At 48.1% G+C, this 16,801-nt stretch overlaps 1 protein-coding gene across 2 annotated transcripts in view; it reads right to left on the bottom strand.

The window, feature by feature from the left end:
• Positions 1-16,801, bottom strand: part of LOC138296904 (cullin-9-like) — a 360,394-nt gene that overhangs the window by 308,530 nt on the left and 35,063 nt on the right. For both annotated transcript variants that reach the window (XM_069236417.1, XM_069236416.1), the window contains exon 2: positions 625-1,230. In XM_069236417.1, coding sequence (XP_069092518.1) covers positions 625-1,219 — 595 coding nt within the window. In that variant the 5' untranslated portion in view covers positions 1,220-1,230. The remainder of the gene's footprint in view (positions 1-624; positions 1,231-16,801) is intronic.

Here is a 16,801-nt window from a genome sequence, read left to right as displayed (position 1 = left end):
ACAAGACACCATCTGTAACTTAGGGTGCGAGAAAATGACCCAGTGAAACTTAAATCACTAGGATGTGTAAATACAGACACAGAAAGCTTAGCAGAGAAAAACATACCAAACACCACTTAGATAAAACTGAAAAGAAACAAAAATCTATAAAAATTGACAAAATGAAAGTAACAGCATAGACCATAGTGACACTGCCTCTTCTGGGACAGTAGCCACAAAACACAGAACTACAGAAGACAACTCCAGTTAACTGCCTTTGCATGTGGCTGTGGGCGGATGGTGTATAGGAGAGGTAATTCCAGCTAACTAAACCTCAATTGCATTAGAAAAATAGATGTAAATCTGAGGTTGGCTTCCAGTAGTCTTGGCCAATGGTCTGATGGTATACATGAGAGGAGATGTGAGACAGCTAAATCCCAGTAACATGGGTATGACAGAAAAGGCTTAGGATGGATACCAGAAATTGCATTTTAGGGAACAGAGTAAAACAGGGTCCTCCTTTCCCAAAAAAATCTGCAAAAAAGCACCCATGTGGCCGACACAGAATATAAATTAAAAACATATGTTCGGGACAGACAAAGAAGAAAGGCACAGTGGTGCTCTTATAGTCTTAATGGTTCTCACCTGCATCGTGGGAGGCCAATGCCCGAAGCATCTTCCCTGCGCTCCTGCGGATCTGTTTCTCCTCGTTGCATAGCATCTTCATTAGCAGGTCCAAGGCACCTGTTTCCTTAAAGACACCAGTTAGGGATCCGATGCTGGCGTATGCGCTCAGCACATGGATGGTGTTCAGGATGGAAGACTCTGGGCCGCTTGTCCTGGACATCTGTTTGGAGGCGCGCTGCACCAGTGAGCGAACATCTGCCTTCATCTCCTGCAGCGAGACCTGGTCCAGAGTAGCATCGGAGGGAAAGGTGCTAGGTGCTTTTTCTTCCTTCACCCGCTGTCCTTCATGCTTGCGTTTCCCCAGCAGTGTTGGACAGTTGGCGTAAACCTCCTCAGTTGACATCCACATCAGGATGTTCTCAGTTTTGCTCTCCGAAGAGGAGGCAGTTGTGTTTGCTCCTGCGTTGTCATCCAGACTGATGATGCTCCAGCGGATCAGGTATTCTGTATGGCCATCGTGAGCACGGCGTTGACGGACCAGCTCTTCTGGGTAGGCTTGCAGTCGTGGCCCCAGGTGTACTAGCAGGTTGCCATTTCCCTTTTCACCAACCATGGTGAATGTGTCTGTAAGAAAAATAAGGGAAAGTTAACCAAAAGCATTAAAAAATGTTAATGCTACATCTGTAGTTTTCTATGATGAGACAACCATGTTGTTTGGAAGAAGACATTGGATGGCATATGTAACTTGGGCATGCGTAGTCTGGAAACATGAGCAAGCATAGCATTAAAATTACCTTCTGATTCACCTTACACTGAGCTGCTCTATAGGACAGTGCTCTTAACTGCTTAATAATGAGTCACGGGCCACATCAACCTTGCTGTGCAACAAAATAACAGTGACCCTTTGAACACTAGAATACGTGATGTCAAAAGTTACATTCCCACGTCTTTAGATTCAGAAAGGAACTCAAAGCCACCATGCTCCACAAAGCCCTCGTAAAACTAAATTCAGCTAACAGTGGCTTCCCGTGAATGTTAAGTTACAGAATCTCTGTATGTGCATATAGTCATTGTCAATGATCTGCTGGGATCTCTCCTTCGGATGATTCTCCCCTCAACAACCTTCACGTCCGTCAGGTTTCCTTGCAAGACCCTGAGTAGCTTGTGTGCTGTAGCCTTGGAATGCAAGAACTCATAATAAAATGCTCAACTGCCATCAACTTCTTCGGACAGCCTCTTTTTGGTGACAACTATAAGTGAATCCACAAGGAGGATTCCAGAGGTTCATTCACATTTTCTTTAAACATGTTCTCTAACTACTTGGACAGCCCTTCTCTCATACCCAGAGGTACATTTCCCATCTTCTACACTACAGCTACAGTTTTTTCTTTCAGTTTGAGTAAAGAAACCCTCTCAACTTCTCATCAAACACTCCTTTGCATTCCTCTAACATACTTTCTAAATTATCAGCAACAATCACCTATAACAGGGGCTAAAAGAAACTTATACTCCTTATTAAAAATTCAATTCTAACTCCCTTTTGCATACCAACTAATAATATACAACTGCTTAAGTTACAACCTGTAAACAGATCTCCATGTGGTAAAGTGTAGGGAAAAGCTACAAAGTTGTTTTAAAGCTTAAAAAAGAACAAATATTTCAAATAAATAAATTCATGTAAATTAAATTTAAATATATTTTTCAACTGTAGAACAAAAGTAAGTTCTCGAGTTTCTTAATATTGTATTAAATATGTAATTATTTAGAATGTATTCAAAGTATTTCACTTAAGATTTAAATAAAAAAATCCAACTAAAATATAAAATTTGCATTTATTCATGGAGTAAAAAGTATTAGACGTTATGTATAGTATTAATTTCAATTTCTTTTTTAAATAAAGTTAGTTTAATTTTAAATAGGTTTATATATTTTTTTTAAAGTTAAAATCAGTTAATTTAGTTTAACATTACTTTCGATGGGCTTTTATTTTAAGTTCCTGCGCCATTATTTTCTAGGGTAGAGCGTGGCAGTACTAGTGAGTGGCCATGTGTTATGCTGGATTTTACTTCAGCTCTGAGATGGAGAACATTGAATACTGTTTTAGGCCCTTTTTAGCTGTGGTAAGTACAGACGTGCCCTTTGTGGCTAGCCATCAGCCTACTCTTTTGTGGGCGGGCGCATGTCCTTACCTAAACCCCTCAAGGTACCCAACCACTCGTAGTTGGTAGAAAGTAGTCCCCATTTTCCCACGCAAGACGGAGGCAAAGACACCCACACGTTGGTTGGTGAATAGCAGGTTTGTAGAACTTTAGTAGCATTATCATAGAACTAAATGTACTCAAAACGCAGTTTGTGAACACGGTCTTATGTTTTACAATACTGTAGCGCAACAGAAAAAGCACAGAGGTTTCAGAATTCAGTATGAAAATAGGAGTCTCCCATAATGTAAGAAATTACAAGTGTCAGACAAGCAAATTGTCATACAAAAGGTCAAACACTGCTGGCTTCAGTTAGACACGACGACACCTCCTTCATGCACATCACATCTGGAGCACACACAGAACTCATGGGGGCACAAACCTATATGTATATATAATAATTTAAAACAATAGTGCAAGCTACGATTTTCCAAGCAAAATTTTCAAACAGACCAACACAAGGTAGAGAATATGGACATATCCCAAGAACTCTGGTGAACTTCAGCCGAGTGGTATGAAAACATACGACGCAGGGCTCCAATGAGGGCAACCAAAAATCCAAACTGGATCAGCCATTTATGCACCTTTGTCTCGAGTCTCATCACTGTGAACTATAGTATTAGAGTTCTATGTTAATCTATGAATGAACACCGCTGTCAAAGTTATGCTGGGCTTCAGCACATCCTAAAGCCAGGAGGCAAATATATAGGGCCCTAGCGCCTGAAAACAGCTAGACTTGAGGTGTGAGGGTCATTAATCACATCATCCTTCTTATGGCACAGACTGCAAATTAAAGATATCTTTTATACGTACCATGCCAACAAAGCACCCAAGATAAAATAAAATGCTTCAAAGACAAGAAGGACCAAAGGGTACTTGGGTAAGGTGTGGCCTGAGGCTATGCATGCAGTGGAAGGTTTGTAAAGAACAGAGCCAGAGGCCTTGATCTACGCCTAGTGGGTGCTTGGGGAAGGGATACCAGCTGCAGAAAATAGAGCTGATTCTGTTCTTAACAATCTACATACATTTCTCACCACATGACCCCTGTCAGACTCAGTGCTGGGGTGGGCACTGAGCAAGCAGGGGCTACTGGACCGCACTCAACTTAGGGCTTTAGGTTGTGTGCCTCCAACATCCCAAGGAGCATCCCCCTGTGGCTCTGCAAACTGGGCCAAGCACTTGACCCAGTGGAAGCGATGGCCAACAATCATGGGCTTCTTGGGAAAGTAGTGTGGGGTGCTCAAGCTCAGGACTCAACAATCTTTTGAACTAAATACTACACACAATACTAACAAAATGCAATTTAGTATCGTGGGCACTGGTGCTGCCTGCACCTCTATCCGTTACCTTCTGCCCCTTTGGGATCCCTTCTTCTGGTCTACTGCATCCTCCACACAAATATTCAAGACAGCATGGCTCAGGCGAAGATTATCCCTTTTTAGGTCTCACCCGGAGCAGCTGATGTGCTGTCGCTTGCAAGACATTTTCTTTACTTACACTAATAATCATTGGCAAAGCCAATAGGTCCCAAAAGTGAGACCTATTGGCTTTGCCAATGCTTGTTCATGTTAGAGTTCTGGTTTAAAAAAAAGTCTATCACCACCAAATGAGGCTAGTCCATGGAGCTTCTGGTTGTCAGGCAACTGCCGGACTTCGTTACTGTGCAGCACTTCTCCCGTTTCTAGGAGGGCACGCCGCAAACTACGACTATACAAAGTTGTGGCTTGAGGCCAGCAGTCTTGCGAGCAGATTAGTGGTCAGGGCAGACATCGGAGCAAGTCATGAGTAGGCCCACAGGTTTCTGTGCTTGTGACAACCCCACATAGGCAGATATTGTAGCTCTGCACAGCCTAGCTTCATTGGCAAGTAGGCTTATCACACACCCCACCCTTCTCAGCAAAGGCTCGGGTCAGACCACATTCTTGTCATCATGCACAGTGGGGAAAGGACAAGCCGCAAATTCATTGGCTCTCATCAGTGGAGGTCAAGCAGTGATTGTCTTTTTGGCCACTGGGAACTGCGAATCAGACAGTCCGCTGAACAATGACACCCAGGGCACGCAGATCACTCTCCTATACTGGCAGGCCCCAGAAGCACTGCGGTCTCGCTGCAACCGGCACTTCTTGGACATGTATCCTCCTGCACGGTTGTCAGGCTCCTTCCCTCTCTAAGGAGGCGGGCTTGCTTTCAAGTGCTATTGCCTAGATGAATATCTTCTTCCAGCAACGGATTGACGCAGGGGAAGAGTACTCACCTCTGGGGAGACAGCTGTCAGAAAGACAACAGCCCTGGTTACACAGAAGTCCTCCAAATACTCTGCAGAGCACTCCGTTCCTTGGTCATAGACGACTTGAAACTGGAACAAGTAGACTGATGGGTCGAACTTTTATACAATAATAGATAACAGATGCAGTTTGATTGTTTGCACTTTCAGAAGTAGTTTAGTGTGGATAACTTTTCAACACTCCTTTGCAGGCCGCTCTCCAGAGACAAGTTTTGTATAAAGTGATGCTCTTCACAGCAGCATAGTCTCCAGCCTCAAACACCCAAAACAGAGGGACAATGAGGCATAACCTTTTGCATCTGGCTGACTGCAGAGTGATCAGGTGAAAGAGGAAAGGCTGACCTCGCCTAAGGGGTCCCTTTCAGTTAGCCAGCAGAGACTGCATTCCCAATCTTTACTCCACCACCTAGAGGGCGACAGTGCTCAGGAGGACTCATCAGCAGCTTCTCTCAGTAAAAGATCCAATTGAATTTCTTAAGGATCCTCGCCCTCTCGCTCCCCACTTCAGTGCACAGGTCCCATCCCTCCAGCTTCAGGAATGTCACAGAAATACACTTCCCCTGTCTGGGACAACAACCTCACCTGTCTTGTGCACGAGGCTCACTCCATTATTCTGGTTTACTCATACACATAATACTGTACTATTCAGCCACACACACACACACGCAGAATACACCTGGGACGCTACCACAGCGACGTGGAACTTTACATGGGTGGGTCAGAATGTGTCCACTTCAGTGACACAGATAACAAGGTCTGGTCACAAACTATGCATTCACAAAACATGGTGCAAGACCACCACGGCTCCATGTAGTATACAATGGCAGGCACAGGAGTCCACAGGTCAATGAAACAAGGGCACATTTAGCGCACAGCCCCAGATCACAGGATAGCCCATGACTGTACTTGCATCAAGGGACAGGATTAGGCCTCCCTCTGTGTACACACTAAATTTGTGTTAAGGTAGGGTAAAAATCAAACACCAGGACACCAGATAAACACAGTCGGGCACTCCAGGCAGGTAACGCCATCTATATACCATGAATGGGACATTTCCATCCCAAAAACCCCACATTATGAAATGCGCAGGCACATTTAAGAAAGACTGGTTATGTTCCATCCAGACTAAATGCACAAATGGTATTTGTCTGCTAATCTTGGATACAGGCTTCTGGGCGAAATGCAGACAGCAAGATGTGAGAAGTAAAGGTCAATTGAGTTGGTTTGGTACAGGTGAGGACGGATGAGAGTTGGTTTGTTGGTGATCGTGTAGAGTAAACGTCTTTCGAAGGCTCCCCAGCAGAATAATCATAATCTTGGTGCTTTGTGATATTCTCAATAAAAACGTTTTTAATACAGAAAACATTACCCTATTTCATCTGTTGATACACATCAGAATCTACGTGTACTCCCTTGTTAACATTACACGGACATGTCACATAGTGCTATGCATATACACTGGTGTACATACAACAAGGCGTAACTGCAGGAAGCTGGCTCTGTATATACTACATCAAAATCAGATATATTGTGCACAGAGTCAAGGGGTTACCCAGAGGTTTAACAGAGGCTAAAGTAGATAATACTAATGCCCTCTTTTGTGGTAGTGTGGTCGAGCAGTTGGGCTTATCAGAGGGTAGTGCAAGGCATTTGTTGTACACACCCAGGCAATAAATGAAGCACACTCAATGACTAACTCCAGGCCAATGGTTGTTATTTATCAAAAATATATGTTGTTACTTCATTTCTAGAACCACAAGATTCACTTTGCAGGTAAGTACAGGTGTAAGTAATTATCAGACAAATGCATCAACACCACTTTGTTTCAATTTGGCAAGGTAAACAGTTTTTGAGAAAATAGCAAATACCCGTTTTAAAAGTTGACACAGCAATTTTCAAAGACAGTTCAGGGGAGGGGGAATTTAGCACAGTTTCAAGGTAAGTACAAGACTTACAGTGTCTGGGGATTATGATGTCCACAGGATGGGTTCAAGTGACCCCAAACACCCACCACCACCAACACAAGGCCGGCCAGGGGCAAAAGTCAAGGTTGCAGTAGATTAAAAATGAGCTGCTATGGAAACTGGGGGAACTGCGATTCAGGCCTGCTAGCAGGTAAGTACCCACATCTTCGGAGGGCAGACCTGGGTGGTTTAGGTGAGCAACGGGGGCCACAGGTCAAGACAAAACACACCCTCAGCGACACACGGGCAGCAGGGTGCAGAATGAACACACAGCGTCGGGCTCCCAATGCATTTCAATAGGGGGACCCAGGGGGTCACAAAGATGCTGCAGTCTAAGTCCAGGGGGCTGGTTCCAGAAAACCACAGGCTGGACAAGGAGGAGGGGCACCTGCTGAGTGTTGCTGGACCGGTGGTCGGATTTACCAAGGCCAGGGGGGTGCAGGGGTACCTTTAGGCATCCGGAATTTTCATCCGGTTCTCTTGTTGTCAGGGGGGTCCTTTGGATTTAGGCTGCAGGCGTCGTCGTGTTGGACAGGAGAGGTCAACCCAGTAAGGACACTAGGTCAGAATCACCTGGGGACTAGTTCTAGTCGGTTGGGCCTCCTGGACACTGGCTGTGGGCGTCGGGTGCAGAGTGGGCAGGAGTTGCGGAACTGAGGCGATTCTGGAGTTCTCTGTTGGAGTTTTTTCTGGACAGGGCCGCTGTCCACAGGAGATCCTGGTCCTTTGGGGTGCAGGCAGTCCTCTGAGGCTATTAAGAGGTCACAGGTCCTGCAGGATGCGTCGCCTTTAGTAGCAGGGCTTCAGAAGCTGGAGACAGACCTGTAGGGCTGCGGACAAGTCAGTTGGTGTCTTCAGTCTTCTCTGCTGGGGCTCAGCTTAGCAGTATTCCTTCTTCTTGAGGTCGCCAGGAATCTAACAAGCTAGTTTAAGGGGAGCCCTTAAATTCTGGATTTAGGGGTGTTACAGGGGTCAGAGGGCAGTAGCCAATGACTACTGTCCCTGAGGGTGACTACACCCTTTCGCTGTCCACTCCCTTTGGGGAGGGGGACACAGACGTAATGTTATTGGTCACTGTCCTCCAAACTAAGATGGAGGGTTCTGCAGGGAGGAGGTCACTTCAGCTCTGGACATCTCAGGGGTGGTCCCAGCTGTAGTGTCACTCCTCCTTGTTTTTCCTATGTTTCCTGTCGAAGTGGACGCCAAAAGTGGGGCTTCGTCCAGGGGGCGGGCATCTCCACCAGCTGAAGTGTCCTGGGGCACTTTAATAGGAGGCCTGAGCCTTTGAGGCTCAACGCCAAGAGTTACAATTCCTGCAGGGGAGACATGTGAAGCACCTCCACCCAGAGCAAGCTTTGTTTCTGGCCCCATAGAGCACAAAGGCCTTCACCCCAAGGGGTCAGATACCTGTCTGCTAGTGGCAGGCTGGCACAGACCAGTCAGCCCTACTTTAAGGAATTGGGTAAAATACAGGGGGCATCTCTAAGATGCCCTCTGTGTGCATTTTACAATAAATCCAAAATCGGCATCAGTGTAGGTTTATTGTGCTGAGAAGTTTGATACCAAACTTCCCAGACTTCAGTCTAGCCATCAAGGAGATGTGGAGTTGGTGATGACAAACTTCCAGCGCCCATGTACTTTATACGGCCACACTGTACTTACAATGGCTAAGAACTTGCTTAGACACTGTATGGGCATAGTGCTCATGCAGCTATGCCCTCACCTGTGGTATAGTGCACCCTGCCTTAGGGCTTGCTAGAGGGGTGACTTACCTATGCCACAGGTAGTATTTTGTGTGCATGGCATCCTGAGGGGGTTGCCATGTCGACTTTGCCTTTTTCTCCTCACCAACACACACAATCTGCAATGGCAGTGTGCATGTGTTAGGTGAGGGGTCCCTTAGGGTGGCACAACACATGCTGCAGCCCTCAGGGACCCTCCCTGGTCACAGAGCTCTTGGAACCACTTGTACCTTTTACAAGGGACTTATCTGTGTGGCAGGGGTGTGCCAATTGTGGAAACAATGGTACATTTTTAGTGAAAGAACACTGGTGCTGGGGCCTGGTTAGCAGGGTCCCAGCACACTCAGTCAAGTCAGCATCAATATTACGCAAAAAGTGGGGGGGGGGGGGCACTGCAAACAAGGGGCCAATTTCCTACAGCAACACATATGGCAGCGTTTTTACAAATTCAAAACATGTATCACATGGGTTAGGAGGAGCTACCATTGTGGCTTACGGCAGGTTTGCCCAACCTGTGCTTATGCAAAGTAAGTTACAGGAAGGGCTGGCACACATGCCTCCTACTAGGAACTCTGCGGGACAGGTCCTCTCCATCGGGGTCTACCAGGAAAGACAACAAAGCCTGCTGACAGAGGAGGACCTGGCTGCACAACACCAGGTCACCAGGTAGTGCTCCATTCAGAGCAGGCAGGCACAGGGGTTATGGATGGAGACAGAGACTGCCCCCAAGCCGCACCATGCTATAGTGATGCTGCTAGTACTAGAATAGGTGAGTCACTGCTCAGCAGCATACTAGTAGGTTTAAACCTTCCCCACATTACTGAATATTAAATGAATTGTTCGTTGGTTATGTGAGGTGCAGTTTTCGCCCAGAACATTCGTGACACTAGACAGGTGGGACAGCTTAGAAATTATTGAGGCCACAGCCGAGCCTTTATGACCATTCAGAGCTATTTTTCGATGTGGCGGCTTAAATAAGTCTTCCTAGTCAAAATTCCATAGCTGGGTACTCAGGAGAAAGCCTTTTGGACACAGACAGTGATAAAAGTATTGCATCCAATGACTGCCCAGGAGGATGAGAGGACTGGACATACTCCGTTCTTGTGCTTTATATAGTCTTAGATCAGCAACCAGTCTACGGCAACCACGCTAGGACTGATGCGGTGAGTCAAGCCTCCAAGAATTTAATTCAGCTGCAACATTTCAATCAAAGCTTTTCAAATGATCAAATATGCAGTGTAGCAATAAACAGGGTGGTAAGTTATGCATTCACTTCTGAAATTGAGAAAAATATAAATAGTGGACTAACTGCCCAAGCCTGCAGACTTACAGAAACAGGACCAATGCACTACCTTAACCTGAGAAAGTAGGGACAGAGTCAAGTAGACTTCAACTCCCAGGAGGGACCATAAGTTGGTCAGAAGTAACAAACCAGAGAGTTTCATTCAACAGAGAAAGAATTTGTCATTCAATTGTAAATGTCTGTAGCATATCCAACTATGCACTGCCACAGAACAGGTCTGAAAAGGGGTCTCCATGAAAGAAAATCTAAACCGTTGAACTGATAAGGGTAATAGACGAAAATACAAACACAGAATAGTAGAGAAAGAGCTGCATGACTCCAGGGTGTCACTTCACTTCTTGCGTCAATAAGTGTCGGAGAGCAACTGGCACAATCAGTCAGAGATCCGATCCATTCCAAAGTAGCGTCTCGGACACCAACAGATGCCAATTTAGTGGAGCCATGAAAGCAGCATCTGATTGTGAACAATGTTACACGTGCTGATAAAACCAACACCAGAGCAGTCACTCTGTTGATGTCAGCATGTATTATAAGGCCATCAAAAGTGGCTACCAGCACAGATGCCATAACCATTCTTTCACTCATGTCTGCACCTCCAGGTACCAGAAGATCCTGACCACCTGTGGGGAGCACCAGGGTTCCATGCGGACGCCAATCACCTTCAGCCTCAACAGGGGACCCCTCTGGGCTTTACTGTCTGCTAACATAACAAATCACCAATAATTCAAGAACACACAACCATATCAGAATGTCTCCTGTGCTCCAGACATTCAATGCCTCAAAACAGTGCATGCACCTCCCCAGACCAGGATGACCAGTATCTATCTGAAGCTTCACCCCCACCAATACAGAATGTATTCTAATTGGAAGGAACAACAAGTTACAACTAGTCAAAACCTGGCTCAAGGACATGAACCTGGACAGAGTTAACCCCCCTTCTCCGATTTCCAATCAATGTTTGGAAACTAAGATGAACCCTTATCACCACCCTAAAGGTACACATGCAAGGAAAACTAGGATCCTGATCATTCCAACTCTTTACTAAAGTCAAAGGTTTTCCAGGACCGAAGCACTATCTGGGAAGCAAGCTTCCCCGGGGCCGTCCAGCCCAAAAACAATTTTACCCACGCCAAATGATAGGAGCAACCAGAGTCTCTGAGTGAAACCCCTTCATAGGCACTGAAGCTGCAGCAGTTGTCTCAGTTAAGTCTTTCACACATGGCCCAGGCGGGTTGCAGTCACCAGTCCTCAAGTTCCTCGCACGCAGTCCTGCAACAGCAGGGGCCGAGGGGGTTCTCAATGCACCTTGAGTTCTTGGGTAAGTTCTTTGGTTCCCCCCGCAGTTAGAGGGAGAGGGTCTTTCACGATCCTAGTGCTGGTCCTCAGTCATGGCTGTGGCTAGCTAAGGTCACCATGGCAGCCTTGTTCCTCTGTCAAAAGTCTTGATTGGACCACACTTCTTGCTTGGTCTGGGTGGTCCCCTCTGGCCGGACTCCATTCCTACTCTATGTACAGGTTCTGGTACGATTAGCATAGCAGCAGTCTTTACGGGAGCCCTACCTGGCATACTGGGTCGCCAACTTGATAATGCACACAAGTTATGGCCCAATCGGTGCAGTATCGTCTCCTCACACATCGCTTCAGGGATCCACTCACCAGGATTCCCCCACTGGACCTCGCTCTCTTCAACAATCTCCTCTACCTCACAGGGCAAACTGGTCTTGGCAAGCAGGTAAGCCCTGGAGCTCCAGGCTCCAGGGCAGCTGCTCTTGAATTCCCTGAGTGATAGCCACTTGCTTCAGCATCGATGTGAAAGGGATCAAGAACAGGGAGTGGAGACATGACCGAAGTCGGCACCAAAGGTGGTGCAGTACCCGAAGAAGGTTCGGTGAGCACAAACTGTGCCAAGGATAGACCTGCCAGCAGAAGTCTGACTGAAGGGCCAGGGCATCCTTGGTACCAAAGCTATACCATAGGGAACAAGTAAAGTTACAAAGATATGCAGCAAGGCCTCCCAAAAGCCTTAACTTGCTGCTATGTCGCCGATGGACCCAGAAACTCTGGGTGCACTGGGATTAATTTGGAACTGGCTCCTCAGATCAGAAGATGGGAAGCAAGACTGGGCAGCATTTTGACACCGTTTTACCTTCTCTGGAGTACAAGAGTGACAGGAAACGACCAAGTGCCGGCTGGACTTTTTGTGTTTCTTCTTCAACTTACCTGAAGGCTTTGACCGTGACACAGATCTTACACAGGAATGATTTTGGGAGGAGAACAGGACCTTCCTTTCAATTTCAACTGGTCACAGTTTTGATGTACTGAAGCAACATTTTGTCTTGTGGTCCCATATGGCCTTTGGATTCATCTGGGCTAAGTCATCACAGGCCATGGAGTCAAGTTCTGGTCATAGACACCACAGGCATACCACGCGAGGATCTGTCACAGACATCTGATTGCGACAATCCATCCAAGATTTAAACTTTGTTGTTTTGGGAGTGGACATTTTCACTTGCACAGTGGAAACTGAAAAATATTTTATTAGGAAAAGTCTTGTCAATGATGGAATAGCTCTGGATCCGTGTCTCAAGCCATGAAAAGAAAGGAATGGACGTCAGCAAGTATACGTGGTGCTTATATTCTCAGTTCACCACTTCCGGAGCGGAGCGATGTCAGCACAGAGCCACACAATACCAGCTCTCAGCAGGCAGGAGCACTGTTTTTCAGTTTCCAGATCCAGCTGACGCCTATTCACAACTTGAGAAATGGCGGTGAGAAGTATTCATCAGCATACAGAACCACAGGCTTACCTGCTTAGTCCTTGAGCAATCTTATGTGGCTTCAGTCTGAACACAAACCACCAATGAAGTATCACTACAGATTGGGCTGAAATACTGACACTGAGCAAAAACTAAACGTAAGCTTTCAACCCCATTTCACCCCCAAACAGAAAGCATCATTTCAGACTGCTCCCCGCTTATCACACGACTAATTTCAAAGGTTCAAAGTCAAGTGTTTCTCTTACACTCAGAAAAAACTATAGAGTTTTTAAGTGGGTAAACATGTCTTCTAGATGAAACTGAATGGTTCGCAATGTACAGTACCCACATTTGACGAATCAAAAAGTAGACTCCTGAAAAGAAATACAGACAGGAGCTATCCTGGATTACCCTTCAGCACACACAATGCTCCCTGGTAGCTATAAAGCCTGGACAACCCCAAGTGGTAACACAAAGTGTCTGTACAAGGTGAAACCGGAACTCAACTTTGACAAGCAAGTATCTCACGCCAAGTGCCAATTAATCTGGATTCATCTTAGTTACTCCCTTCTTACACTATTAAATGCACAAACACACTATATGAGGGAAACCTACCACCGCCTAAGAAGTATGAGCAGGAAGACTGGACCTGCACCTTACACTATACACTTAATCCGGATTTAATGATTGTGAGGGCTGTTGTCTTTCTGATAATAGTTTATATGTGGTATAAGCAAACCAAAGGATGTAAATTGTTTTTGTTAGTTAGAGCAGATGCCTGCAAATAGATAACAGCCTATTAAGTACATAATGGCACAGTTTTACTGACCTGGTAAAATCAACCTCTTTTGTGGAATATAACGTAAAATTATAAAGGCTCACCTAGAATTGTAAGTCAAAAATCACTTGTATGAAAATTAATGATCACTTGCATGAAAGTGAATAAAGTATGAAAGTGAATAAAGTTCACTAGCACAAAGCATCTGTTCCTCAAACAAGCTTAGGACTTCATGCCAAGGCAAGCGAGAGCTCTCCGCTTCCACAAAGCTGTTCTGTGGATTCGGTTACAGTGACTCACAGCTTCCATTCTAGCTTCTGCCATAGATTACAGCTTGGAATGATCCCGGGCTGGAAGCGCCTGTGGACCAGAGACCAAGCAGCACTGAGCTTTCATCACATACACATCAGTCGTGTACACAGAGCTCAGTTACCGGCACAGGATGCAGACCACGGGCCCTCTAGATCGCACCATAAATTCCTTGTTTTGCTTCCCCGTTTACCAAATGACACACCAGGCCAAGAGAGGGAGGGACATATAAAACTTGATTCAAACCATAAACTCTAGCAAAAATGTAAAGTGCATATACTGAGCCGCACGTTTGCGCACACAGAATGAAAATAACTAAATACACAAAACACATGCATTTCACTAGCTGCATCAAACATACAGGTACCCATGCAACAAAGAGTCACACTGAGCCCTGTCCAGTAGCAGAAATAGGGGGATATGAGCAGGACGTACAAATGAAGGGGCAGCAGGGGACATGTTAGGTAAGGGAGCAGCATGAGGCAAAGGTGCAGTAAACGGGGAACAAGACAATACAGTGGCAGGAGAGGCAAGGAGGAGCAGGTGAGGTGTGAAGCAAGAGAGTATCAGGGGAGGCACAAGGACATTCAGCCCACTAAAGGTGTGAGAAACAGAGGCAGGGGAGACGAGATAAACACAGCAGCAGTAGAGTCTGCAGGCAACGTCGCAGCGGTTGGGGGGGGGGGGCGTGAGGCAACGCCACAGCAATGAGAGGGGGCGTGAGGCAACCCAGCAGCGTGCAGGGGGAAGGGGCGTGAGGCAACCCAGCAGCGCATGTGTGGGGGGGGGGGGGCGGGGAGGCGTGAGGCAACCCAGCAGCGCGTGTGGGGGGGGGTGTGAGGCAACCCAGCAGCGCATGTGTGGGGGGGGGGGGCGGGGAGGCGTGAGGCAACCCAGCAGCGCGTGTGGGGGGGGGTGTGAGGCAACCCAGCAGCGCATGTGTGGGGGGGGGGGGCGGGGAGGCGTGAGGCAACCCAGCAGCGCGTGGGGGGGGGGGCGTGAGGCAACCCAGAAGCGCGTGTGGGGGGGGGGGTGTGAGGCAACCCAGCAGCGCGTGGGGGGGGGGCGTGAGGCAACCCAGCAGCGTGTGGGGGGGGGGGGGCGTGAGGCAACCCAGTGGGGGGAGGGCGTGAGGCAACCCAGCAGCAGTGGGGGGGGGGGCGTGAGGCAACCCAGCAGCAGTGGGGGGGGGGGGGGAGGGGCCTGAGGCAACCCAGCAGCAGTGGGGGGGGGGCCTGAGGCAACCCAGCAGCAGTGGGGGGGGGCCTGAGGCAACCCAGCAGCAGTGGGGGGGGGGGGCCTGAGGCAACCCAGCAGCAGTGGGGGGGGGGGGGGCCCTGAGGCAACCCAGCAGCAGTGGTAGGGGGGGGGCCTGACGCAACCCAGCAGCAGTGGGGGGGGGGCCCTGAGGCAACCCAGCAGCAGTTGGGGGGGCCCTGAGGCAACCCAGCAGCAGTTGGGGGGGACCCTGAGGCAACCCAGCAGCAGTTGGGGGGGGGGCCTGAGGCAACCCAGCAGCAGTTGGGGGGGGGCCCTGAGGCAACCCAGCAGCAGTTGGGGGGGGCCCTGAGGCAACCCAGCAGCAGTGGGGGGGGGCCCTGAGGCAACCCAGCAGCAGTGGGGGGGGGCCCTGAGGCAACCCAGCAGCAGTGGGGGGGGGGCCCTGAGGCAACCCAGCAGCAGTGGGGGGGGGGCCCTGAGGCAACCCAGCAGCAGTGGGGGGGGGGCCCTGAGGCAACCCAGCAGCAGTGGGGGAGGGGCCCTGAGGCAACCCAGCAGCAGTGGGGGAGGGGCCCTGAGGCAACCCAGCAGCAGTGGGGGGGGGGGGGGGGGGGCTGAGGCAACCCAGCAGCAGTGGGGGGGGGGGGGGGCTGAGGCAACCCAGCAGCAGTGGGGGGGCCTGAGGCAACCCAGCAGCAGGGGGGGGGGGGCCTGAGGCAACCCAGCAGCAGGGGAGGCACAGCATAAGGGGAGGCAGGCAAGGGGTGGCAGAGGTGCACATGGCAATGGGTACAAAAGAGTACAGCACATTACTCACCAGACGAGCTCCATAAGGAGCCAGAAGGACGGAGGAGGCCAAAGCATGGAATGGCCATGTCGGCTCCAAAACAAGTGGAGCACTGAGCAAGGAATGCTTCAGGGTGAGTGAGAAGCAAAGGGCCAAGGACCAAAGGGGGCACTGGGCCAAGTGTGATACTGAGACTTGGGAGGAGGAGGAGGAAACTAGTTGAGGCACGTCTAGGTCTGCCATGAGTTAAGTTGTCCTGTGGGGCTGTATGCGTTGTGGAGGGACATCTCCATTGGTAGCTTATAAGTTCAGGTCGAATCATCGAGGCATCAAGAAAAACAACATTAGGACTCAAGAAGAAGTTTTAGAAGAAAAATGTAAGCCCTTCTTTCTAATGCATCTGATTCACTTGTTTGAGGGTCTGACAGCTCTCTGTGGTTAAGGACCATATTTAAAATGCCCAATTTTGAACCCACACCCATCTACACAGTTTACCCAAAGGTAGGCACATACAGAGATGCACAGTTCACATGCAGACTCCTGTGCACATCTGTCTAGATGCAAAACTGTTCCATGTCATGACTGATGCCAGTCAGCCAGTCTTGGAGTTTTGGCCAGATTAATCTGTGGTTTCCAAACACATAAGTATGATAGTAAAAACACACAATTGCATTATCCTAAGCTTACCATCTAAAAAACAGGAAATGTGTGTGTCACAGGCCACAAGCACTTGGACACTATAAGCATGAATGTGCAGCTGAGAAAGAGAAAACATGCATTTCCTGTTTATGATGTGTAAAGCTTGACTTTTTTTAATTTACTGCTTTAAAGAGTTCTCAGCTTTGTTGGCATT

Source organism: Pleurodeles waltl, chromosome 5 (genome assembly GCF_031143425.1).
Source record: "Pleurodeles waltl isolate 20211129_DDA chromosome 5, aPleWal1.hap1.20221129, whole genome shotgun sequence".
Classification (NCBI taxonomy): domain Eukaryota; kingdom Metazoa; phylum Chordata; class Amphibia; order Caudata; family Salamandridae; genus Pleurodeles; species Pleurodeles waltl.
The sequence above is the reverse complement of the archived record's forward strand: the minus strand, read 5'-3'. Positions and strand labels throughout refer to the sequence as shown.